The sequence below is a fragment of the Myotis myotis genome, unplaced genomic scaffold (genome assembly GCF_014108235.1).
Source record: "Myotis myotis isolate mMyoMyo1 unplaced genomic scaffold, mMyoMyo1.p scaffold_m19_p_8, whole genome shotgun sequence".
NCBI classification, from domain to species: Eukaryota; Metazoa; Chordata; class Mammalia; order Chiroptera; family Vespertilionidae; genus Myotis; species Myotis myotis.
In genome coordinates this window covers 8078206-8104648 of record NW_023416390.1, presented here as the reverse complement: position 1 = coordinate 8104648, position 26443 = coordinate 8078206, and the positions used below count along the sequence as shown (strand labels likewise).

The window sequence follows — 26443 nt, the reverse complement described above, 5'->3', positions numbered from 1 at the left end:
TAACCCAAACTAGGCTGAGTCCATTGGCACGGATGCCCGCATGTGCGGATAGGAGCATTAGAATGCCCGGAAAGGGCAGTTAGCTGTGGTCCTCAGCCCCTCTCTGCACCACTGGCCCCTTTATCTGACATCCTTCTGCAGAGAATCGGCAATGAGGCGTTTGTATCATTTTTAAACAAGACTTTTGCTGAGTCTCAGAAAGTTCAGGCTCATTTTGTGTCTCAGGTGGCTCTCCTGAGCCAGCTCTTAAAAACACGTCTTCAGTAGAGGCACAGGTCTGTTCTGCAGGCGGTGTGGTTCTTCTGTAACCGTAAGGCCCCTGATTTGGTAGCTGGCTCCTTTGGATCCATGAAAAAGTCACTGAGTGGCCAGGTTCTCAACTTTTTGTCCAAGGCCTGGCTGGAGAAAGCTGTCCTGGTCTGATCTGATAGAGAAGAGGATTTAAAAAATCCTCAGGGAACTCACTTCGTTGACCCGTCCTTATTTGACTACTTGTTATTTTTTATGAGACTTTGCCAAAAATCTGCTGTTTACGCATCAGAGCCACATCATTTGAAGGAACTGAAGGCCAGAGCTATAAATATAATTTCTGAAGTCACTCAGCAACCGGAGAATGTTTCAGCAGATTGGAAAATTAGATTGAATGATGTATCAGGAAAGTTGGCAGTGAGGTCAGTGGCTGGAAATACAAATGTCTTCGTGCGAAGTGACATGGATTTTGCTCTCATGCTTTCTTGGCACCATGTTTGTGGTATATGCACACTCAGGTTATTAAGGTTAAAATGCCTCAGGACTTGCTGACCAGTATATTTTGAAGGGGCACCATTAGGTAGAGATGTGTAATAACAAGATGAAAATTTTAGCATTAGGAATAGATGTGTAGTAACAAGATGAAAATTTTAGCGACCAAAATATTTGGAAGTCCTTTTGTTTCTTAAAATATATACTTTTATTGATTTCAGAGAGGAAGAGAGAGGGAGAGAGAGAGAGAAACATCAATGATAAGAGAATCATTGATTGGCTGCCTCCTGCACGCCCCACACTGGGGATCAAGCCCGCATGCAATCTGGGCATGTGCCCTGACCTGGTCATAGGTTGATGCTTAATCACTGAGCCATGCTGGCGAGGCTGTTTGGAAGTCTTGGCTTCAGTCTTTGCCAGTCACTTTTTTTTTTGGGGGGGGGGGGTGACGAGAAGCTCTTTTTTAAGTCTTGTGTTTAATTTATATATATTGTTTGCCAAAGATAGGCATGATTTAGTTACACATCCAGTTTATATGGGTAGAAAATTTGACCTCTGAGATATTCAGAATTCATCCTCAGCAGACCTCTGGTCTCAGTCATCAGCCTTTCTTGTCTCTAGTAAAGATAGGGCCCTCCGCAAGCCATACAGGAATATCACACAATGCAAACCCGGGGGTCTGGGCACCATGGTCCAGTGAGCTGGTTATAAAACGACAGAGGGACCTGCCAGGAGAGGAAGTCCACCCTCTGAACGATGGGCTGTCAATATGAAATGCCACAGATCAGGCACGGACATGTTATTGGCTTGGGAAGCAAATAATATACCTTCTTTTGATTTCAACATTAAATTAATAAAGTAGGAGAAGATGGCCCTGCTTGCTTCATCAAACAGGCAATCTTTCATTTCAGAACCACTGGCGTGACTTCATAGATTTAAAGATTTTAATAATATTAATATCTTGCAGAATAGCAGTGTCTCCAAGTTATTAGATGGCTTGAGGATGGCCCTGTAGATAGTGGTCTTCCTGTAGTGCCTCGTGTGTACATAGAAAGAGTATCATTAATTAGCACTTTCTAGGCAATTTCAACCAAAAAGCCTGGGCAAGATGCTGGCTTTGTTAGTGCTCTGGGTAACGAGAAGGTTGAGGCAAAGCTGTCGAACATACACAACTCTCTCCTCAGTCCCTAGTACACTTGAAATAGAAACATTTATATAAAGGAAAATTGGAAGACTCTTCCCCACCCACTGTCCCCCTCACCGCCCCTCCTCCCCTGTCCCTCACAGAACTCGTACCAAAGGAAACACAAGATAGCCCATGGTCTATCTGTTCACCAACTAGTGTGAGAAGTTCTTAAAATTAGTTAGGAGCCCTAGCCAGTTTGGCTCAGTGGATAGAGCATTGGCCCGCGGACTGAAGGGTCCTGGGTTTGATTCTGGTCAAGGGCACGTACCTCAGTTGCAGACTCAATCCCAGGCCCTAGTCAGGGTGTGTGTGGGAGGCAACCAATTGATGTGTCTCTCTTATATCAGTGCTTCTCTCTGTGTCTCTCCCTCTCCCTTCTACTCTCTCTAAAAATGTCAATGGAAAAATATCCTTGGGTGAGGATTAAAATAAAATAAAATTAGTTATGAGCTAATTACAGAAAATGCAGGTTTCACCATTTTTACCAAAAAAGACTGCCTTTTGGCGATGGTTTTATAAACTTTTGTCACTATTCCCTAACAAGGAAGGATAGACTCATTTCACACAAATAAGGCGTCTTTGTCCTCAATCAGGACTTTCTTTCACCCCCAGTGAGTGTCTCAGTGGAGACCTGCACGTTCAGTGTGAAGGCCTCTTGTTTTATTATGGAACTGCTCTCCCCAAATTCAGGGTGATGTTTATAATTAAAGTAGAATTTTTGTAGAAGACACACCAGGAAACACTAGCTTTAGATCCCACTATTTATGTACTTTTCGCCATTGCTTATTTAAAGTAATAAAATAAATACACAAGTGTTCTTGCCCTGGCCATTGAGTGAAAGGGTGACCATTTGGCCTGTGGTTAAGTGCATGTTTTTTCAAATAAAGTGAATTAAATTTAAAGACCAGAAATGCTGTGAGAAAAATATAACTGAATCAATTCAAAGTCAGGTGGAAATTTCAAGGTTGCTTAAATTTTATCTACAAGTTTTGTGCCTCAGTGCAGACTACAGCATTGACTTCCTTTTCTTTTTAAATATATTTTTATTGATTTCAGAGAGGAAGGGAGAGGAAAAGAGAGATAGAATAGAAATATCAATGATGAGAGAGAATCATTGATCGGCTGCCTTCTGCATGCCCCCTACGGGGGATTGAGCATGCAACCCAGGCATGTGCCCTGACTGGGAATCGAATCGTGACCTGGTTCACAGGTCAATGCTCAACCAGTGAGTCACGCTGGCTGGGCAAGCATTTGCTTTCAAACTGCTCTGACTGCAACACCCTGTATGATAGTTTTTATCACGGGAGCTGGTACACACATGCACACACGTGGCCGCACCTGCGTATTGTATGTCTATCTTGAACTCGATCTCATTTCCACTTATATCTTTATGTGTATATTTCTAAAGCAACGCCTTCATGAAAGATAAAAAATAAAAAACCTTCATGAAGCAATACTGTACCATGTACGGAGCACTTTCTAACCTAATTGCATTTCAGTATAAGGATGTTAGTTATGATGTGCTAAATTAATTTTATCACTCACTAATAATTATAGTCCCTGTTTAAGCAGTGATGCAGACTACGGCTCATTTTAAATGATACAAAGTTACTTAGGGAGGAAACGTTGTTTTTACTTTTCTGAAGTATAAAGTGAATATCTTAGTTTAAGTGCTATCCTGAATGTTCATTTCACTTAGTATAATTTATTAAACTTTCCTTTACATTTTCCTTTACCCCCCAATAATTTTAATTACCCTACTTCCTAAAATTTATTCTTCATATTTTCTTTTGACTGTATTTGTAAAACACTTAGCAAAATATAACTGGAAGGCCTTGACTGTAAGAACTGTACTTCGATGTTAAGTCTGTATTTATCTATTCATTCACTTAACAGATATTTATTAAGTGCTCAGAGACTATGCTAGGCATTATAATGATAGCTGATACTTATTGCACATTTAACATGTATTGGGTACAGCTATAAGCTCTCTAGGGATCCCAATGGGGGAAGTGCGTTATTATCTTAATTTGACACGTGAGGAAACTGGGCCGCAGGAAGAGTCATTAATCCACGTGCAACCGGAGCCCAGTTTGAAACCCAGCAGTTCGGAGTGCGGAACTCACACTCAGAACCACTTTGTTTTCGCTCATTTCTGCTGTCGTGGAGCGGAAGAGGATGGACAGCCGCTCCTTCAGGGAGTGAACTGCAAGGAGTAGAGAGACTTTCAAAGCAGTGCTCCCACGGTGGTAGGATAAGTTCTGTGGCGTGGCACATGGGCTCGTGGGAACAGATGCTCTTGACCCTGGAGGTGGTGGAGGTTCATGCAGACATATTTCAGCAGGAAAAACTAATGTTTTATAACTGTTTCAGGACAGAGTCAGCTCCTTTATTAACAGACTGCTTTACTTCTGTTTTTTAAAAAAATATATTTTATTGATTTTTTACAGAGAGGAAGGGAGAGGGATAGAGAGTTAGAAACATCGATGAGAGAGAAACATCGATCAGCTGCCTCCTGCACACCTCCTACTGGGGATGTGCCCGCAACCAAGGCACATGCCCTTGACCGGAATCAAACCCAGGACCCTTCAGTCCGCAGGCTGACGCTCTATCCACTGAGCCAAACCGGTGGGCAACTACTTTACTTCTTATATCTGAATGCATCTGATACATTTGAGATAAAAATATTCAATAAATGAATGTTTTGGGTTTATTTTTATTTTTGGAAAGTTCTATCTTTGCCAATGATTTTAAAAAGTAGGAAAAACTAGTTAATTTGGGGCATTTTGCCAGCAGTTGTTTCGGAGAATGCTCATGGAATAACGAGGGGCCCAGGCCGTTGGGAATGCAATGCTCCTGACCCCGGAACTCGAGTGTTAGCAGAAGCCAGGGGTGCCCGGAGCCCATAGCACCGCTGTGAAGTGCTTCCAAGGGCAACCTCTTCAGTTCTCCATTTGCTTTTGCTTTTTGGTGCCAATGCGCTTAGAAAATTTAGACTTAGGTTGTGTGTAGCCTCCCATTCCAGTACCTAAGACTTCCTAAGCCCAGGAGAGAAGGAGTAGGGAGGAAAGTGAGATGGAACTGCTCATCTAATGGCATCTGTTAACACACAGAGTAGGTCGGTACATGTGAGCCACGTTGCCAGGAATCTGTTTTAGGCCCGGTTCCTCCATTGTGCCTGCTCAGGTGTGGCTCGGACGGGGAGGACGTTTAAGACGTGCAGGCTGTTGGGCTGCAGGCACTCACATTGTGTTGCATGCTTTCTGTGTTTTGATGTATCACGTGGCATGAGCGAAGTTTTATTGTATTTTGGGGTACATGGCATATTTGTTCCAAAGTGGAGTTTGCATTGCCCGAAATTTCGGTTTCCATCATCTTCCTGTTTTCAATAGATTGAACGAAAAGATCTTGCGTATAATGGGAATGTTTGAACATGTGGTCTGTCAGGGCCGGCTGCGGGCTGTTCAGCAAAAATAGGACTCAGCTCTCAGGACAATGAAAAAATATGCATTAAGTGTCTTCTTGGTGCCCTAAGTTTCTGTATATCCCCCAACTGACCACTAAGCACAAAATGTGTAGATTGTGCTCCCAAGGAGATTCCTGTTTCATGGGAAGACGTTTTATAGCAGCACAGTATAAAAGATGCAAGTGTCGTCCTGGTCGGTTTGTCTCAGTGGCTAGAGAGTCAGCCCACTGGAGGATCACGGGTTTGAGTCCCGGTCAAGGACATGTACCTGGGTTGCGTTTCAATCCTTGGCCCTGGCCGGGGCACATGCAGGAGGCAACCACTTGATGTGTCTCCCACTGATGTTTCTCTCTCTCTCTCTCTCTCTCTCTCTCTCTCTCTCTCTCTCTCTCTCTCTCTCTCTCTCTCTCTCTCCTCCCTTCCAATCACTTTCTAAAAAATCAATGGAAAAAATATCCTTTGGTGAGGATTTAAAAAAAAGATAAAAGTGTCCTAAATGGGAGAGAACTAGAGCCATTTCCGTTCAAAGGAGGGAGAAAGTATCACCAACTGCAGTGTGTATGTGAACACACAGTACATAGTCTTTCAGTTCACTGTAGGATGCGGCTCTGCAGCAGAATCTATCTGCAGATGTTATTCTTGAATGTGCATTTATACTTGCAGAGACGTCAATTCCCTTCAGATGCTCAATTCTATCCACCCCCATCCTGCAAAAATGCTGCATGCATAGGCTGTCTTTCCCAATAAAGAAATATTATAAGAAAAGAGAGGTTTTATTAAACTAATGCAATAACGACATTTTCTTTGAGGATTTAACACATCATTTTTAATAATAAAAATCAAATTGTCATTGTTGTGCTCTATAAACCTTTTATTCAAATCAGACTACACACTCTGGCTTTATGGCTAAGCGGTGCTCTGGGGGGAGGGGTTGGGGAGGGGGGTGTTTCTGGCAACACACAATGAATTTCAGCGGGCAAGTTCGTAGTGGGCGTGTAGATTATGAATATGGGGCTCAGGGAAACCTGTTTATGCTCATGAGCAGAGGGGAAAATGCCCTCTCGAAGCACCTAGAACAGTGGTTCTCAACCTGTGGGTCGCGACCTCTTTGGGGGTCAAATGACCTTTTCACAGGGGTCGCCTAAATACATCCTGCATATCAGATATTTACATTATGATTCATAACAGTAGCAAAATTACAGTTATGAAGTAGCAACGAAAATAATTTCATGGTTGGGGGTCACCACAACATGGGGAACTGTATTAAAGGGTCACGGCATCAGGAAGGTTGAGAACCACTGACCTAGAAGGAAATGAGCCTGGAGAGTGGGAGAGAGCCGACTCTGTGGGCAGCTTGCAGGATGCAGGATGCCAGTGCTTTCGGCAGCCATGCCGCTGACTCCTCAGCTGCAGGGACCTGTGCGTGGACTGCTGAAATGTAGGAGTTCACTTTGTAGGATTTGGCCCAGAATTTGGGGTTACCTGGTCTTCTTAGGAGGAGACCAGCTTTGGCTCTCGTGTCAGCTGGAACCAGACATCTCAGACATGTGTGAAAATTAAGGCTAACAAATAAGCATGCAAAAGGGGCACTGAAAGGTGAGGAGTGCCTCTGAAGGGAGTGTGAGTGTGAGTGTGTGAGTGTGTGTGTGTGTGTGTGTGTGTGTGTGTGTTTCAAGGGACGTGTGTGGTAGGTCATTTTAGAGGTGGATGCAGGCAGGGTTGCCCATGTGAGCGCCAAGGCCCTTCCACCCTTGGCCTGATGCAATTCTAATCTGTGAATTGGGGATCTGTGTGCCTTTTGACCTTGCTTAGCTGTGATGACATCATTTGCTAAAAAATAAAAATTAGAACTAAAACAGTGTATTTTCAGCTTACCGCTACAGAAGACTGCCAGATAAATGTTTCAACTCATACATTTTTAAAGAGATGTGACTTGATTCTGGAGAGGACCATCATGAAAAAGCTTATATGCTTTGTTCATACATCTAACAGTTAATAATTAAGATATATTATGAGGGCTAGGGCCTATTATCTCTAAACGTTCTGAAGGAAGTGTCCAGCACACAGCCTTGCTTTTAGCATAGCAATCACATCAGCTATCTTTGGGGTTTATATTTTTTTATTTTATTTTTACCCTCACCATTTATCCCCTCTATGCCCTCTTCCACCCCACTCCCCACACTCTGCAATAATATCTCCCTTTGTTTAGATTGGAACCCAACACTTTCAAACCAGTTGCTTTATATAAGTGAGTATTTTGGGGGTGGGGGTTGAGTTACCTTAAAGGTGTATGTTATAATAAATATGTGAACACCGCAACACAAGTTATCCTGTATCTCTCCGACTTCAACCGCCACAAACAGACATACAGTTTACAGAAATGAAAACAGTCTCTGCTAGTTGGAAGTGTTTTTTCTAAAGAAAAGCACTGGGGTTTGGCTGGGCCAGTTTCCTCAGTACACACCTGGTGTATATCACTTTAAAAAATAAATTATGCCTCATTAAATTACAATTAAATGGAATCATGATCATTTGTTTTTCTGGAAGGAAGATGTTTTGCATATTGAAAGCCTAATTTGTTGCAGGTGACAAAAAGGCTGAACAGATTATCTAATATCACTTCATTTCGGGGGTAATGTTTGCTGGTTAGTCTGTGTATATACTCCAGTAGTTCAGAATGATACTGACACGGGCAGTATTATTTTCACTTCAAAAAGTCTCCTACGACTTTATCAGTTTTTGTACCTTTTAATGAATAGGAACTTCTTTTGGTATCCTGGGTTAGTCATGCTTTTTATTTTTCTTTAAATGTTTTAAATTTTTTTTACTGACTTTAGTGAGAAAGGGAGAGTGAGAGAGAGATAGAAACATCAATGATGAGAGAGAATCATTGATCAGTTTCCTCCTGTACACACCACACTGAGGATCAAGCCCACAACCCAGGCATTGAATTATGCCCTGACCAGGAATTGAATTATGACCTCCTGGTTCACAGGTCGACACTCAACCACTGAGCCACACTGGCCGGGCTCTTCAAATGTTCTGATACCGTCTTGTCCCTCACTGATCTCTGTGGCCTGGTCTCACATTATCTCTATAACCAGGGACTCTGCATATTTCAAATCCCAGCCGAGTGCTGTCCCACCTCTTCCAAGACCCTTTCCCTGAGTCCTGTAGTTGGCAATGCTTTCACCCTCGCTTGCACCAAAATGGCAGTAGTTCTATCTGGAAAGTATGTCCCTTGTCGTCTTTAGCATTGCGCTTCTGTAAACCATCACATAGTAAACTGCTTGGCCTCAGAATCTGTGTCTTAATGAATCTGTTTATTCCTTTCTGAGCCTTGTGTCAAGTCACAAATAAGAAATAATTAATGGATTGGTCTGTCATTCTTTGGTACTAGGTATATTGAATTTGGGGGTTCTCCAGATAGTCTATGGGGGATATAGCTCAATCCTGAAGAATTACCAAAGATGTGAGAGCTAAGAAGAACGCTGTCTGTTAACATTGAGTCAGTAATGACCTTGACTGTTGGTGGTGGTCCCGGAGTGCCTGGGGGGGTGGGTGTCTGAGGGGCTCAAGCTCAGTGTTCCTAAGGCCTGGCCCAGGTATGGGGCCCCTTGTTGTTTTCTTAAAGGGGTAAGGCCCATAAGGCAGTTTCTCACCTGCCCAGACAGGTCTTCAAGGGCTAGTGCAGAAACTTACAAGTACATCCTATAGAGCCATTCACGGCAATGTTTCCCAGACATTTCTGAGTAGTAGCATGTGTTTTGCACGCTAGAAGTCTGGGGCAAACTATGGAATTATTGAAGAAATATGGAAATCATAATCATTTAAATAAAAAAGCCATCGACAGAAACTGCAAATTCAGAAACATTAAAGTCATTTAATTTGTTAGAAATAAATATTATTTAACATACTAGACATAATAAGTACACCATTTTTTTAAAAATTTTAAAAGTCAGCCTGAATGTTTTGTCTGCAAAGATAACCTCTATTAGCAATCAGGCTAGGTGGCATTGTATTAGCTCCTAGTTGGGGTTTTGAAGTGTTTTGCTCTGTTTGAATCGTCTGCCAACCTCATCTGTTCGTTGCTGGTGCTGGAAAGACTAGGAAGCTCGCAAAGTCCCCGGTTAAAGGCTAAGGAAAAGCCAATTGAGGTTCCTTTTTCCCCAACCCCCTTCATTTTTCAGCGACTTGTCGCCCAAGAGGTATTTGTGCTGGTGCCTCTCCACCCCGCGCAGGTGTTCCTCCTCCTCCTCCCCGTCCACACGTTTCCTGGTCGCGTGTAACCTCGCTCACTCCGAGGGGGAGCCGTTCCGACCTCTCCCAGGAGAAAGCTCTGTCGCCTACGATGAGGAAACTACTTAATGGCCACTTTGCGCAATGCTCGCAGTATGTTTTAATGTGATTACTGATATGAAAGTTTAATAAGCAATATCCTGGGTAATTTATTAATGCCCCTCAACTTTCACATTTTCAATATTCATGACCCTTCTATTCATAAAAGTACATCTTTTTTTTTTTTCCTTCCCGGTGCCCAGATGCCATGCTGCACTCTCTATATCTCAGGCTGCATAATGGGAATGTCCAAGTGGCACCTTTGCTGGGCTGGCTGATAATTAAAATGCCAGACAATCTAGTGACAAGGGCCTTGGAAATATTTATGTATGATAAATTATTAATTTATGTTCTATTCAAGACGGTTTCCGTGTGGTCAACATTTACTTATCTTGATTATTATTTTTTTTAATATATTTTATTGATTTTTTACAGAGAGGAAGGGAGAGAGATAGAGAGTTAGAAACATCGATGAGAGAGAAACATCGATCAGCTGCCTCTTGCACATCTCCTACTGGGGATGTGCCCGCAACCCAGGCACATGCCCTTGACTGGAATCGAACCCGGGACCCTTCAGTCCGCAGGCCGACGCTCTATCCACTGAGCCAAACCGGTTTTGGCCTTATCTTGACAATTAGATGGGGCAATGTGTGGTGTATCTAAGTTATGCCATACATCTTCTTCTAATTTTCCTCCCCAGTGATGATTTTCAGCTACCCAGATAAGCTCCTTTTGCATTTATGAGCCTACAGAATTTGGACTCTATTTTTAAAAATCCCAGTTTAAGTAGTTAAAAGCGCATAAGTAACCAAAATGGAAAAGACTCAAGAAAACACGCAAGACTCTTCCCAGGCCCACCCACTAGCCACTTGTTACTGCAAAGGTCTGGGGGAGAAGAATCTGCTTCGGGACCCTGGTTACACGGATGAGACCTTGAGTAAATAGCTTGGAACAGGCTGCTCATTCTCCAGGGCCGTGCGTGGAGACGGCGCCGGCGACCTTGTTGGCTTGAGACTTTCCCTGCAGTTAGGCGAGTGAAACAGGCCACTGTGTGTGCCACCAGCCCTTCAAACACGGACACTGGGTCTCGTGTCGGAAATGATGCGGATGAACAGTCATTTACAAGAATGCGTGGGCCTGATTTTTCTTAAAGATGGATTCGCTTCCCTGTGAGGCTGTCCAATTGGTGGGAAATGCAGAGGAAAGAGCTCTACAGGTTCAATGTGGAAAAGAAAGTAAAACAAGAAAACAAACAAAAACCACTCTATGCTTTGGAGTGTTTTCTTTATGATGGATGGAGAGTGAGCAGTTTTTAACCTGGTCTATTAGAAGACTAGTTTTTGTTATTTCACTATCATGTGTGCAAATTCTGAGCCACGCTGTACAGCATGTGAAAATAATTTCATAGACGTTTACAAACCATTTCTTATGGTTCTAGGGGCCTCAAATACAGTATATAAATATACATTGTGACGTATTTATGCATTTCGTTCTCTGTGATACGTTTTGAAACTTTATTTGCTATTTCTTTCATATCACTTCGTATTATTATTATTATTTTAAAACAATTTCTTAGTGATTTCTTCCTCAGTACTTCATTTGTCCTTTTGTTCTTTTATTTTACTCTTTCATGGACGCCATGTTCTTTGGAAGCTTGTTTAGACCAAGTTAATGGCCTTTTGGGCTTCCTCCACGTGAATAGGAGTTCATTTTTTGAATAAGAAGAATTATATGTCATGCGGTGGAGGGGGGCATCAGGATTTTAGAGATGCTTAGGTGAGGCATGGCCAAAAAAGGTTGAGAACCACTGGTATAGACCCTGAAACTCCTCCTTCAATTTGGTAGTCTGAAATATAATAAAATGTTAAAATCACTTATGAGAGAAGAGGAGGAAGGGGGAGGAGTAAGAGAAGAAGCAGGAGGAGGAGAAAGAGACCGACTTATCCTTTATGAATGCTCAGAAAGGTCAATCTTAGCGTCTTATTGGTATTGGAGATTAGTATTGATTTTAAATTCACTTCTTTTTTGGAGATATTTTATCTCAGAAACAAATTTATTATTAATATTTTAGGTTGCTTAGCACAAGTGGAAGTAGAATAACTTAAGGCACAACTGACTCAGTTTTAGAAAGAGAATCAGTACTTAGATTGTGTAACATTTTCTGGAAGACAAATGTGTCACTTGTTGCTTCTAAAAGCATGACAAGAAATCTGGATTTTCTTAGAGCCATTTCCCAGTAGGGTATTTTCCATCCTATCCTACCTTGTTCTTGATCACCCATGACCACAGACCCGCACTGGGTAACATTTCTCCTGGCTTCATTGCATGGCATATTCCATTCTCATTCGTAAAGACATCTCCAATCAAAGTAACATGACACCCAAGTTGCAGAACTGTGTGATGGCATGTATAGTGCTTGTAGGTTCCTTGTAGTGAAATTGCCTTCCTGGTCTCCTGAACGGTGATTACTCTCTTGGAGAACTGATAACAGTGGGATGCACCTTCCTGTGACATGTATGTCGTTGTTTTATAATGCATTACTTTATTTGCCAAGATCGCCTAACTTATCCTAAAGATTTCTGGCCAACCAGGAGATGGCATATTCCTCTTGCATCATTGTATAGTTAAGCCACAGGGTGCAGATCTGACCACGTTTTCTTTGCATGGATATTCCCCTCAGTGGAAATGTCCTTGGCATCTGCTTCTCATGACTTGGGGTTGCCCCATCTGGTCTGAGCTACAGAGGTTAGCACCTCTGCTCTTCCTGGGGGCTGGTCCTAGGCCCTGATCTCACAGTGTCCTGAGTGCGGAGGTAGCTGGGAGTGTAAGGGAGGCCTGTGTGATAATCTAACAGGCGTGCAGAGTGTAAGTGGCTCTGCTGGTGCCCACGGTCCTGCAGTGTCCCAGCTCGGTCCCCGCCCTTTTCTTACACCCATGCTGCTTGTCTCCACTCTTGTCAACCTTTTCCTTTTGTGTGTGTGTGTGTGTGTGTGTGTGTGTGTGTGTGTGTGTGAATTCTGTCATCAGAGCACGTAAAGCACTAATGTCCTTTCAAAGCTGTCTATTTGGATGTCACACATTCAGAAAATCTCTGAGCCTACCATGGCGATCTCCAGTTGTGCTCCGGCCCCTCACCGGATGTGACCACACTTCATCCCTTTGATGATGGGCTTAGAGCTCCCCCTGGGAGGGTGCCTCATAGAAATGTGTGGGTGCTCTCTGGTACATACATAAGGATACCTATTATGTGTGTGCATTGAGAAGCTGGGGTTAACACAAGTTATAGCCATTTGCTTTTTTTTTTTCTAGAAGAAACATCTATATTGAAAGCAGTGGCCGGTCACATAGAAATTCAGCCAAACTTTTTTTTAAGTCGATGTAAATCTCCCATGCTGTTTAAATGTCGGAACTAAATTTACCAAACTTGGCAGATTTTTAAAGCGGAGCAGGACTGCCAAGTGTTCCCAATTTCAAGCAGAGAGTTCTAACACTTCCTGCAATCCTCGCAGGAGGCACCTGCTGGTAATTGCCACTTCACAATCCCTTCCCCGGCGCCTACCTGGCGAGCTGGCATCTCTGCACCCCAACGATGGTTACAGTGATGATAAAGTGTCAGGACAGAACGGTCCAAAATAAGCCACAGCGCCCGCAAGGCAAGCGCCTTCCCACCACATCTTCCTGCCGGAGAAGCCGTGGGATTAGACTGCGGCTCTTGACATCACAGCCAACTGGTTTCCCCAAATAATAAAGGGGGTGGGTATGGGAGACAGAAACACGCCCCCCAGATCTGACTCGGCCTCTTTTCCCATCTAATCAGGGCCTGCTGTCCGAGATCCTCCGGAAGGAGGAAGACCCGCGGACGGCCTCGCAGTCCCTCCTGGTGAACCTGCGGGCCATGCAGAATTTCCTCAACCTCCCCGAGGTGGAGCGGGATCGCATCTACCAGGACGAGCGGGAGCGGAGCATGAACCCCAACGTGAGCATGGTGTCCTCGGCCTCTAGCAGCCCCAGCTCCTCCCGGACCCCTCAGGTGAGATGTGCGCCCCGCGGACATTTCTCTCTTTGCCCTGGAAGCAGCTGGCCAGCACTGCGGGTTTTCCCTGGAAACAGATGTAATTCAGGGTTCTGAGTCCACTGGGCGTGTTGCTGAGAGGACAGGGAACCGACCCTATGCAGTGGGCTGTCCTTTGCTATGTCCTGTGCCGTTGGTGTCCCTTTAGGAGCAGAAGTACCATCCTTCCCCCCGCGGCAGGAGAGCAGGGGATGGAGGAGGGAGAGGAGGGAGGCTGTGTCCACCTAGAGCTGCTTCATTATCAAGGAAGGAGCGAGGGGTTTGTGTGAGCTGAGTGTGCGTGGCCAGCGCCCTGCTTTTCCTTACATCATGTTTACTCCAGTGGGGGGAGGTAGCAGGGGCAGGGGCCACAGGAGGATCCAAACCCTGCTTTGTGTGATCTGAGGAAGACAGATTGGGGAGGGACCTGGCATGATGCGAGCTCCCATGTGCAGGGACCCCTCACAATGGCTGGATCATTCACGCAGCCTTTAGAACACGGTCATGGGAAGGTAGGCCTTCATTATCCTGCTTCCCAGGTGACCCCCGGGACTCCAGGGCGCAGCTTCCCGTCCTCCTCTCTCCACAACTGTAAGGCATTCTGTTCTCAGTTCCTCTGGCCGATGCGGGCAGCTAGTCGCTCCGTGGGCTGCAGAGATCCTCACTGATGGGTCAAGCCAGTCACGACTCATTTTCCATTCAGATCTGAACCCCTCATTTCTCGCCTATTACCTCCGATCCTTAAGCTGCACTACTCTCTGGGAGGTTGAGGACACAGCCATCTCCTTCCACTGTTGCCAGGATGGTTGCAAATTCCCTCTCAGTGGTAGTTCTCAAGATAATCAACAGATACACGTTTGTACAAATCAGAAAAATGGGTACTTTGAAATCAAAGGACTTTGTGCTTAGATGCTATAGTGTGTGCGTGTGCGTGTGCGTGTGCGTGTGTGTGTGTGTTTAATGAGTTTGTCTTCTGGTAAGTTCCAAAGAACGGATTAAGCATACAAGCAGAATTGTATTCTAGTAGAAATATTTGAGCTTTTTCATATACATCCATTTTCTTTCACATTTTCTAACTTTCATAATTTTGTACTCCACAATAAATTTTTAACTGAAGATCATTTTCTATCGTGCAGTCAAACTGCGATGCTTACACTTTAGTCTTTAGCGAATGAGGAGCTGTAATGACTGTTAAACCAAAAATAAGTCTCTTAACTGCTTCCTTTGGACGAGTATAGCCAAGCTTTTGTAGGGGATTTTTTCCCCCCATTTTGGGACATACGTATTAGGCTATTGAGTTGGGTGAGCTGTTGATTTGCACTAATTTTTACTTTTATTAAATCTGCCAATATTTTTGCTGCTTCTGAAGTCCGTTAAAGCATGATGGGAGAGTCCAGCCATGCTTCCTGGCTGTGCACCCGCACACCTCTCCTGAGAAAGTCACTCCCACTTGTTAGAAAATCCCGCAGGTCTGTGTGCTCCTTCGTGATATTTTTCCGGCACCGTTGTCCTAGGCGTCTTCTCAAACACCTGAGAGCTGTCAGAGCCAGACCAGCTTACAAGGCCGCACAGAGCCAGGAGTTTGCTTTTTTCAATAGCACAGAATCCCACCCAGAAAATTCCTACGCAAAGGTGCCCTTCGGGACAAGTATAACAGGGAAATGAATCGTTTAATGTCACAGTTTTGAGATTTATGAAAATAACTATAAAATGTTTTTCTCAGAATATTTTTGAGACCACAGCTATGGCACCAGCATTTCACATTCTCTGGGTCATTCTTGTTTTCCTAATGGTTAAACATTGAGAAAGGGGAAGTTGTTAAAACATTTCATGATTATGTATGTACTCAGAATTCTTACTGACATGCTTCAGCAGTGAAGGTCCGTGGAGAGTAAAGCTTCTACATGAGAAAACATGTTAGATACCCCCTGAGGCAGCCTTTTGGTGGGAGTCAGCCTTACAGAGGTTCATGGAGATTATTTTCCGAACCCCAATTAGTTTAAAACAAATTGAAGAATTTTAAATTTATTTTATTATTATTATTATTTTTTAAATCCTTACCCAAGGATATGTTTATTGATTTTTAGAGAGAGGGAGGGAGAGAGAGAGAAACATCAACTGGTTGCCTCTCATATGCACCCTTACTGGGGATCCAACCCACAACCTGGGTATGTGCCCTGACTGGGAATTGAACCCGTGACCTTTTGGTGTATGGGATGACGCTCCAACCAACTAAGCCAGGGCAAGACATTTTAGATTTGAAATTAAACTCCAGAGTCTTCTCATAAGGCTTCATTTGGCCAGTAACCCTTGATGTACTTAATAATAACAAAACAATACAAGGATAAGGGCGATCATTTATTGAGCACTTACTGTGTATCAGGTATTGTGAGCATTTTGCATGAATTGGATCTTCACTGTTTTGCATTGTTATCCCCATTTTACAGATGAGAAAACTGAGGTCACATGGCTGAGTGGTAGAGCTAGGATTTGAACTCAGGTTGCTCTAAGTCCAAGTCCTGGGCTCCTAACAACATAGTTTAGTGCTTCGAGGGCTTTCATTGTAGCCCCCAGGGTTTTACAGAGGATTTGATCCGTCAAGTGAGAGAGTCAGTGAGGCTAATAAGAAACCCGAGTTGAGAAAGGCGGAAATAATGTGCTAAAACATGCACTCGACAGGGAGAGTACTAGAAATTTTGAGAAGGAAAAGGAATTTCTTGCAAAAAGTGACAGGCAATTGGATTGTTATAGGCAGACTCCCAACTGGAGGGCAAGCAGATTCCTGTGAAACTAGCATTGGTGTAACCTGGAGATTTGGGAGGCAGATTCGCACCGTGGCCCTGAGCCCACGCTTTGGCACCTGAAAGGGTTGTATTAAGAATATGGTTGTCTCACTTGCTTTTGCCTGTCTTCCAGGAGGTCCAATAGCATCTTTCATTATCACTTGTCTTCATCTGTAAAATGAAAATAAAGTCTAACTCATTGAGTTTTTAGAAGAATTAAATGAGATAACAGAAATAAAATGCTTTCTTGAGGGCCTGCCACATAAAAAGCACAGCATCAGTTCTTCTTATTTTTTGGTAATAATTAGAAAATCATGAGACAGGGGAGTCAAAGAGGAATGGCAATAGTCACCGATGGCTCTTAGGAATCCAAGCCGTCAGGGGAACTTGGGACATTCGCTCTGGCTTCGAGGTCATTGAGAATGATCCCAAGTTGTCCAGACTACCTGCCCTGGCTTCCCCCAAACCTGTGATGCTCAGCCCAGTGGGGACAGCTCAGGGCACCCATAGAGGGACAGTGGTGATTTGGGGGCTACTCTCTTGGTTTGGGATTAAGGGTGAATGGGGACAAAAGGAAAAACAACCCACTTTAGACCAAATCAGCTGGTTATGCTCATGAAGCCAAGGATTAGGGCGGATGCCTGCTGCCAGGGCTTCTGACGAAGCCACCCAGCCCCCTGGCATCACACACTAGGGCAAGCGCTGACCGTCTTTTCGATCAAGTAGCACCAAATGTTCCAGGGTTCTCCCAACCCCAAGAAGTACAGACACCTTCTCTATTGTCCTTCATTTGTCTCTGAAGCTGATGGGAAATCATTCAATTAAAATGAGCGCTGCAGAATACATAAAACCACAATATGAGTTTAAGAAAATGAAAACGCCACATCAAAGGCATTCCGAAGCCTCGTTTCATGAAATGAAATTTTATTTCATTCCCACTGATTTCCTAGGTGAAATTAGGTGACGGTCTGGGTCGCATAATGATGATAACGATGGGGAACCACACATACTCGGATGACATACGTGAAGCTTTAATAAAGAATGAGAGCGACTCTGGGGAGTGCATTCAATTGAGTAATAATTTATTATTTAGAGACCGCTACCCATTTACTCATTTTCTTTTTTCTGGGAGAATTGGCCCTCCCTGCGAGGTATACCATTTTTAGAAAGCAAGAGGTAGCTGTGTGTGTCCTGCGTGCGTGGCCGGCAGCTAAGTGATGGCTTCCAGTTCCCCGGGCGCGGCCTACCTGTGAGCCGCCTGGGGTTCCGTGAGGGAAGGAGCAGGCTGTGCAGGGCTCCGCCTGTCCTATAGGAATGCACCGCAATTATTTCCAATCACAATTAACCCGATTAGAATAATGGACAGGAAGTGTCCCTCTGTAGCTAATGCTGTTTGGCATCAGCTGACTGAAATCCTTGGGTAATTTCTGCACAGATGGCTGGGCTGAATGCGGCACTTTTTGAATGATTGTTTTCACGGTCTCTTGGTAGGCCAAAACCTCCACACCGACAGCAGACCTCCCCATCAAGGTGGACGGCGCCAACGTCAACATCACAGCTGCCATTTATGACGAGATCCAGCAGGAGATGAAAAGGGCCAAGGTGTCCCAAGCCCTGTTCGCCAAGGTGGCTGCAAATAAAAGTCAGGTGAGCGGTGCTTAAAGAAGCAGAGGCAAGCACCGGGGTTCCACTGTGCTCCTCCTCCCTCCCATAAAAATACATCTGTTCCCAAAGTAATAACAACAGCAGGAATCCCGAGGGGACCTGTCGTGTTCCGAGTTTGGCGCCACAGTTTGCTTTTATTCCCATTGGAGTTCAATATAGAGACTTAAGTCAAAACCCAGACTTGTGTCTGTTAAAGAATCGTTGAAAAAAGAATTGGCCTCGAATGATTTCTCTTCTAATTCTAAACACTGCTATGTATTCTTTCTTTCTTCTGTTCTTCCCCCCCCTCTCTTTTTGTGTATATGAGCCAAACTTGATATGTACAAAACAGCATCTTTCTGAGACAGCATCTTTCTGAGACCGCATCTCAGCCACGTCTCATCGCCTCTCACTCCCAGCAGAGGCCTGGCTGACATTGGTGTAATAACTGCTTTCCAAGCCCCAGAGACACCTTGTGAGTCAGGTGTTCCTTTTATGTGTAGAATACAGTTGTTTCTCCGGGAGAAAACACACATGAGGGCCCAGGGTGTGTGCTAAAAGCTCTAACAGGAACACACGGCAGCGTCTCCAGTGCAGATCTGTGCAGAGCGGGGGTGGTGGGGCGGAATGCTCCGGGGACCAGCGTAGACAGATGCTTAGGGTTTTGGAAATTTATTTCTGAAAGCAGCAACCATGGATGGGATCCACTGTCTGTTTCCATTCCTTTAAAGGGACAACCACCACCCTGTCCAAGAATGGACTAGGTCAGTGGTCGGCAAACTGCGGCTCACGAGCCACATGCGGCTCTTTGGCCCCTTGAGTGTGGCTCTTCCACAAAATAGCACGTGCGGGCGCGCATGTACAGTGTGACTGAAACTTTGTGGCCCATGTGCAGAAGTCGGTATTTTGTGGAAGAGCCACACTCAAGAGGCCAAAGAGCCGCATGTGGCTCTCGAGCCGCAGTTTGCCGACCACTGGGCTAGGTGGATGTGCCTGCTTATTTCTCCCCGAGATGAACAATGACCTAATGCACGGAGGAGGGAACGAAGTTGGCTGCAGCATCGTTCTGAGAGCCCTTTGATTCTGAGCTTGATTTCCTCTGTGGCCTTTCATGACTAATGTTCCCATCCCTGCGATGTAAGTGGTAAAAAGATCCGTCATCTCCCCAACAGATCTTCCGTTGTGTGCTATGAAGAAAGGAAGTTACTGAATATTGTGTTTCTATTAAGCAAGAAGGTTTTCAATAAAAATCAAGTTTCAAAAAAGATTTTATATATAATTTAAGAGAGAGAGAGTGAGAGAGTTAGGTGCTATATTTAGGCTAATTATGGGGCTTAGCCATTTTTACCTGCCGCTTGGCAGTTACCTGACTTAAGTTATTTTTCAGATGTTGATAAAGGGAAAGGAGTAGAAGATCAAGGAACTTTGACGAGAATGGAAATATTTGTTTCCCTTTCCAATGTTAATGCAGAAATGTTTCCAGATTATTCCTATTATCGCTCATCAGTGAAACCGTTGACAGGCAGTTTGCTAAGATTTGATGTCCAACCATAGAATGAAATACAGGAAAAGAAACTACCATGGAGCCTTCCTGAACTGTTCGATGCATAAAATCCCATGGACCACATGGCAAAATATAATGAGAGTTGGAGCTGTTAAACGAATAAAGCTGTTAAATGCATAATGCCACTTGGCAAAACTACTGTGCATTTAATGGTTTTCCACTGTGTAATAAAGGACATATGTGGTAGATGTGCAGCGGGTATAAAAGCTACACAATTGATTTTGCAAACCTGCCCCTTAGTCGTGACTTGACGTAAATATAAAAGTTTCACTCAGTCCTTTTTTTTTTTTTTTTTAATAAGAAGCTTTCAAGAAAAAATGAAGACCACAGTCTGAGAACTTGATTCAAAATGCCTGTGATCTTCCTATTGGCTTGGCACCGTGGCTTCTGGAAAGAGTGATGCCCTCAGCCTCCAGAAATAACTCAGGTGGCTGAGTGAAAGCCGCGGGTGCCAGCGGCCCACAGTTAGTGCTCCAAATGCGCGGTGCCTCCGAAGAACGCGGTAGCCCCGGTTCTGTGAATCTGGAGGAAAATGTAGTCCCGGGAACTCATATGCTGAAGGATGAGACTGAGCCTGAGTGGGAATCTGGCGCTTTGAAGTTTTTCTGTTTTTCTTTGGGACCATGGTCTCATGCTCATTTGTGAATGGGGAACCTTGCTGGAAATAGCTGACGAGATGGGCACATCAAATGCTGAGCTTTTTGAAATGGTGATTTAACAGACGACATTCACTCCGTTTTGTGAGCACCAGCTTTGGCTTTATAAAAAGCATCTTTAGTGAAATCAGTTGCATGATTTGGTACTTTGCACGTGTCTTTGGTGCCTACCCACAGGGTGCATGCACAGGACTAATCGTGGGACTTCGGCCACGGTACTTAACCCCTCCAGGCTGCAGTGGGACATGGCCACGCTCTCTTCCTTGCACTGAAGGATGGAGAGCAAAGGTTCCCCCCTTCCTCCCTTCACTGTGTTTCTTTGGAGAGGTCAGGAGTCCTTGCAGGGCCGGAGGAGGCTGCTGGGTAGCGAGGCTTCCTCATTCTCTCGGATGTGAAATCAGGGGAACCTTTCATGAGGAGCTTGGGGAAAGGGAGTGGGCGTGGAACCTTGAAGGCCCAGTTCAAATAGACACCGTGGCCCCTCCCCTTCCATATTAACTATCTTTTAAAATAGAAATAAACCCTCCAGTAAACCACATTCACTCTTTGGTGTCAGTCACTGTCCTCAGCTATTAAGAATAATACCTAACACTGTGTGTGAGGCAAGCTTTGAATGAGAAGTAGGAAAAAGAAAGGAAAATTTTAGAGAGATTGCAGGTTCTGGGCCCAGATAGTCCCTGAGGGCTTAAGTGTTGAGGGACACAATGGGAAGAGGGATTCAGAAAAGGAGCTGAAAGTGTGACAAGCTTTTGAGGTTTTGCTTAAGGTCCTGCTGGTGGAATATATTCCTGGGAAGTGTGTGTGATTCCGTAGTGTGTGGGTTATGTCAGGATGCATTTGCGTACAGGTCTCAGTGGCAGGTCCTTTTAAAATAAGGCAAAAAATGAAGGAGAAACAGATAACTTTACATAAAGAAAAATACTGGATATGTTATTTGGTTTGTTTTCCTTTTATTGTTCTTTGCTATTGGAGTTTAAAACACATTCAGTATATGTGCTAACATAATCTTTTCATTTCAGTTCTGGGTTACCATATTAATCTTCGCTTTTGTATCTCTTTAAAAAATGTCCCAGGCACAATTTAGTTGCATATATATTTTAAAAATACCTCTATTATATGTTAAAGTAATAATATTCTCACTTTAGAAAATTTAGAAAATGAAGAAATGTATAAATGAGGAAATACGAGTCCCTCATGATTCTACTACTCAGAGATAGTGTCTGTTCACATTTTAGAGTCTTTCCTTCTAATGTACATATATGTATGGGTGTGCACAGGGATGTTTATAATCATACTGTATGACACATAATTATAAGACAAGTCAAAAGTACAATTTTTAAGGCCAACTTTTTATGTTGGGGCATAAAAATATTATCTTTAGTCTCATTAGTTAATTTCTTTTCCTTTAGAAAATATTATACAAGGATCAGAGGTTTGCCTCTTTGCACAATTTATCTTATATTATGAATTTTCCTTTTGGGAGATGGCTTTATAGGGGCAGAGTTAGCTCAGGATAATGGACACAGATCTTTACCCCATCTTTTTGGTATAAACCATGACAGGAGGTACAGACCATATGATGCCCCATGTAAAATGAGTTGGCGATCTTAGTCTTACTCCTGATGATTTTGCTTTTGCCATCTTGGATTCAGCGTGGAAGGCAGACTAAAATGAGGCAGGCAGCCTCACCTGAGCAGCTGCCGCCCTGTTGCTGGCCAGTAATTTTTATAGCCTACCAAGGAGGGCTTTCTACTCTTGTCAACTGGGGTATGGATGCCTTAATTTCAGGGCTGTCCACCAACTTCAAATAAAGAACTAAGCCGTTTACACTATAAGTACCATTTGAAAAAATTATGATGCCACATAGTAAAGAAATTAGATTTCTCAACATTCCTGTTTCATTGTTGGGTTGAACCTGTCTTTGATACTCTGCCTTTTCTCTCAGCATAATCTTAGAGGATTAGATTCTAGTGAGATTTTGTAAGCAGAATTCCCTCAAGATCTGTATCCACCTTATAGTGAGGAGTTGGGATCTTTTTACTGTGCCCACCATTAGTTATGTTAAGGTTTCATGCCCTAAAACTAGCTTTTATGGGAGCCCTTAATTAGTTATCAACAGAGATTAATCACAGAGTTCATATGCAGATCTTAAAATGTCAGATGCATTTACCCACTACTAATGTTTATGTACTGGTTTTAAGCGCAACTTGACTGCAGAAACCTTGAGTTGCATGATTTTGCCTGTTTATGACACAGCGCCTTTGGACACTTGCATGCAACTTTGAAACAAGTCAGGTTGGCATATTAAAGCCACGTCTCTGAACACTCCCAGCAATCTTTTCAAGAGGACATTGAGTTAAAGCAGGGTTCTTACAGTTGGAGAATGTTGGTGCCTATGAATGATTCCTACCACTTTCCTGTAGACATGGTTTATCTTCTCCTTTTCACAGGTTCAAGAGTAGGGTGAGGCAAGCTAGGTCCTAGGATGTACAATATAAGGAGGCCTGCACTTTCAGGGCCACACCCCTTACATTTTGTGCGCTAGTCGTTTGCCTGCCTCACCCTAGAGCCAGCCCCGATCTTTAAAAACAACTACCATTCCCAGTTTTCTGATGTGTTTGGTTTTTTTCCTCTTGCACTTACAAGTTTTTGAGGCACTTTGCACAATATATAGTCTTGTATCATAGGTATGCTAGAATTTGGACCTGAAGTCAGGGCCTGGAAATATTTTTGTTGTTTTCTGCTTCATATTTTAATACATTTTAGTGGTAAGACCTTTCTACTACTTAAGTGGAGAAGAACACAATTCCAATTCATTCATCTTTTTGACAGATATGGACAACTTTTTTCAGATGCATGTTCCCATGTACACATGTATGTGTGTGTACATTTTTATATAAACTCATACCGAATTTTCACACTGTTAGGTAGCAATGTGTATCCTATGTATCTAGGGTAAGGAGAGCAGAATGATTTTATAAAATCCCCTCTTGACTTGAGCCCTCTCTAACAGAGGTGAAGGAATTGGTCTGAAATAAAATTTTCATTACTCCCAATTACAGACTCAATCTTTACAAGCACATCCATAGACATGTGAGGGACATGCCTGGAGAGAGCTGAAAATTGGTCCCCATGAAAATACAGTTTGGAACTTAGCGTACCATTTTGAAAAATAAAGACAGAAGCGGTCCATTTTTACTTCACACATGCAAGGCCTAAAATAATTAACCATGAACTATAACCAAATGCCCAGCACCCACCTTTGTTCGGGCTGAGGTGACCCCCTGTCAGGCATTCGCTGGAGCCCTTGATGAGTCTCCCTTGCCATTAGCCTTTTACCCATTTCAGCTTCCTGATTAGGTTATCTTGAATCATTAGGGGGTTTATTTATTTTAATAGACACTTATTGGATTCATGAAAAGAGAATTCGGTGACTAAGAAACAAGAGCTGAATATTATCTGGCTCATTTCACACTTCACAAGAGTCTCAACCAGATGAAGAGAAATCCTTTCACAGCTACAAAAGTTTGTTTTGGGACTTCGTGTGCTTCCATTTAGAAAGCGAACTGTCTGTGGTTAATAATCTGAATTTCCTTCTGAGACGCTCAGAAAACATTTCCTTTTGGGTGCATATGCTGACATTTTCTGTATTGGAAATGTGGGTGAGTAAATGGCCTTTTACATGGCTGGTGTAGGAATCCTTGAGTCATCCTCCCAGAGCTGTTCATTTGCCCACTTATTTATTGGCGTTCCCAGCGGGGCAAAGGTGGTGGGGGCCATTGACTAAAGATTGAATTCACCCATCAGCTCTGTGCTAGACACATCAGGGGGAACAGGAATAGCTGTGACAAGGCCCTGCCTTCAAGGCTCATAATACCTTACTTAACAGGAACGGCCATTTATGTTTTCTTTTGTTGGAGATCAAAGCCTGCTGTGAACCTGTGTGTGTTGCTGAGCAAACCCTGGTTTGTATTTGTTCTAAAATATTATAAAAACTAGGAAATTTGTCACCAACATGGAATTTATTTATTTATTTGTTTATTTATTTATTTATTTTTAAGGAGAAAACATGGGGAAGTTGGAATCATTACCAGTGTCCTGGCGGTAGGAAAACAAGTACCTTAGTAGGCGATGACATTTCAGTACCACGGACAGGAACCTTACTCTTCCCACTTGCATCCCCTCCCCCATCACGTAACCTTAAGTTTTGGAGCTAGGATTCAAGCTTACATCTGATGGACTTCAAACTCAGACACTGGCCTATGTTAAAAGACCTCACTGGTCACTGGAAAATTCTCAGCCTTTGACATGTCATTTGGAGAATATGTCATCACTCACTTATTGGCTACCTGAAAATTTTAAGATTGTTTTCTTAGTGAAATAGATATTGCCTTTCCTCATTCATTTTAGCCCAGGAAAGCTTTAAAATGCTTCATCTGAACAACAACAGCAACACACACAGAAAAAAATGATTAAAAGGATGAGAATGGATTTTTAAAAATGATTGATATAATGTGGCATTTAGGTCATTATTTTTTTAAATGAAACTCCTAGAGAATGAAGCTGATGAAGTATGTATTTTACTACAGCCAGGCCATTGCGAGTCCATGGTGTTCTCAACTTTATCCCAGTGTTTTCTCGAAGGACTTGTTAGGAAAGGAAGTAGGAAGGAGGGGAGTTAGGAAGGGAGGGAGGAAGGTACTCCTCGCCAACTGTAACTCCGAGTTTGAGGCTGAGAAATTCTACACTCATTTCTATACACTCTAATAATTTCAGCTCAGTCCTATGAGCACTTACTGAGCAGTTTTTATGTGCAAGGATTCAGAGTCTCTGCTGAAAGGCTGGATTGAGGAAGAAGCCGTCCCTTTCCCTCCAGCCCCATCAGGAAGCTGATGGTTGCGATGGGAACGCAGACGTGCTCACCCATCACAATAATCATCATCAAGTTGTGAAAGAGTATAAGCAAAATGCCTTGCGGTCAAGCGAGGCTGAGCAACCAGTTTTCAGGAGATCAGTTGAGACCATGTTGGCTGAGTCTTGAAGCGCAACTTCTCATGGGGGACGAGGGTTGAGTCTGAGACATTTCAGCCAAGGGAGTAACTCAAGGAACATGAGCTGTATCTAACACTTGTAATTCACTTAGCCTCAGTTTTAGCTAAAGAAAGCTTAATTGACTATGGAAACATTCAGCCCACCTTTGGTTAAAACTTACAACCATCCTCAAAGAGAAATCACACAGGGGTACCGACCCCACAGTTCATGCATGGGGATAGGATTTACCAAGCAGATCTGGGGACTGAAAGTAACTCACAGCGGGAGCACAAGGTCAATAGAGAAATGGGTGGGAGATGAGCCCATGAAGGAAAACCAGGAGCCAGTTGTGGTTCTTACTGCTTCCTTTTTTAATGCTTTTGAATTGTGAATGAGAGATGTCTCATTAAAGTAACTCACCAGTGACTACCACTTTGCTAACGGACAAACTATGGGGTTATTATTCATCTTCCAGAAAGAAATAATGGCACATGTCTTCAAGTAGTAAGCATTGCTAATACATTGACAACATAATTTGCTTTGTAAATTTAGATTGATGTACAACTTTATAGGAACACGTGGACTTGTAAATAAACTATATTTTGACGGGTGTGCGTGCCGCATCCCCTTCATAGTGGAAAAGGAGGATCAGACTTGTTTTTTTCTATTGAGGGGAATATATTTGGTTAAGAGGCTGACAACATGGCTAAACTGAGATGTTAATAGATATTATTTGCATATGCACTGAATGTGTGAGAATGCTTTAACCATCGATTACAAGGATGCAGCCTTTAAACCTATATTCCCTCTCTGGAGTCCCTATGTTTAATTTTTTTTTTAACAAATTTTAGACTCACAGAAATGTTGCAAAAGAGTAGTTTCCATATATCCCTCACGTAACTTTCTCTAATGTTAACACGTTACATCAAAAAAATTACTATAGTGCAATATTTAAAACCAGGACATCAACATTTTTAATATAA

At 43.3% G+C, this 26443-nt stretch overlaps 1 protein-coding gene across 1 annotated transcript in view; it reads left to right on the top strand.

The window, feature by feature from the left end:
* Positions 1-26443, top strand: part of SATB2 (SATB homeobox 2) — a 172502-nt gene that overhangs the window by 111175 nt on the left and 34884 nt on the right. Inside the window, exons 8-9 of the mRNA XM_036320855.1 lie at positions 13549-13761; positions 18057-18212. Coding sequence (XP_036176748.1) covers positions 13549-13761; positions 18057-18212 — 369 coding nt within the window. The remainder of the gene's footprint in view (positions 1-13548; positions 13762-18056; positions 18213-26443) is intronic.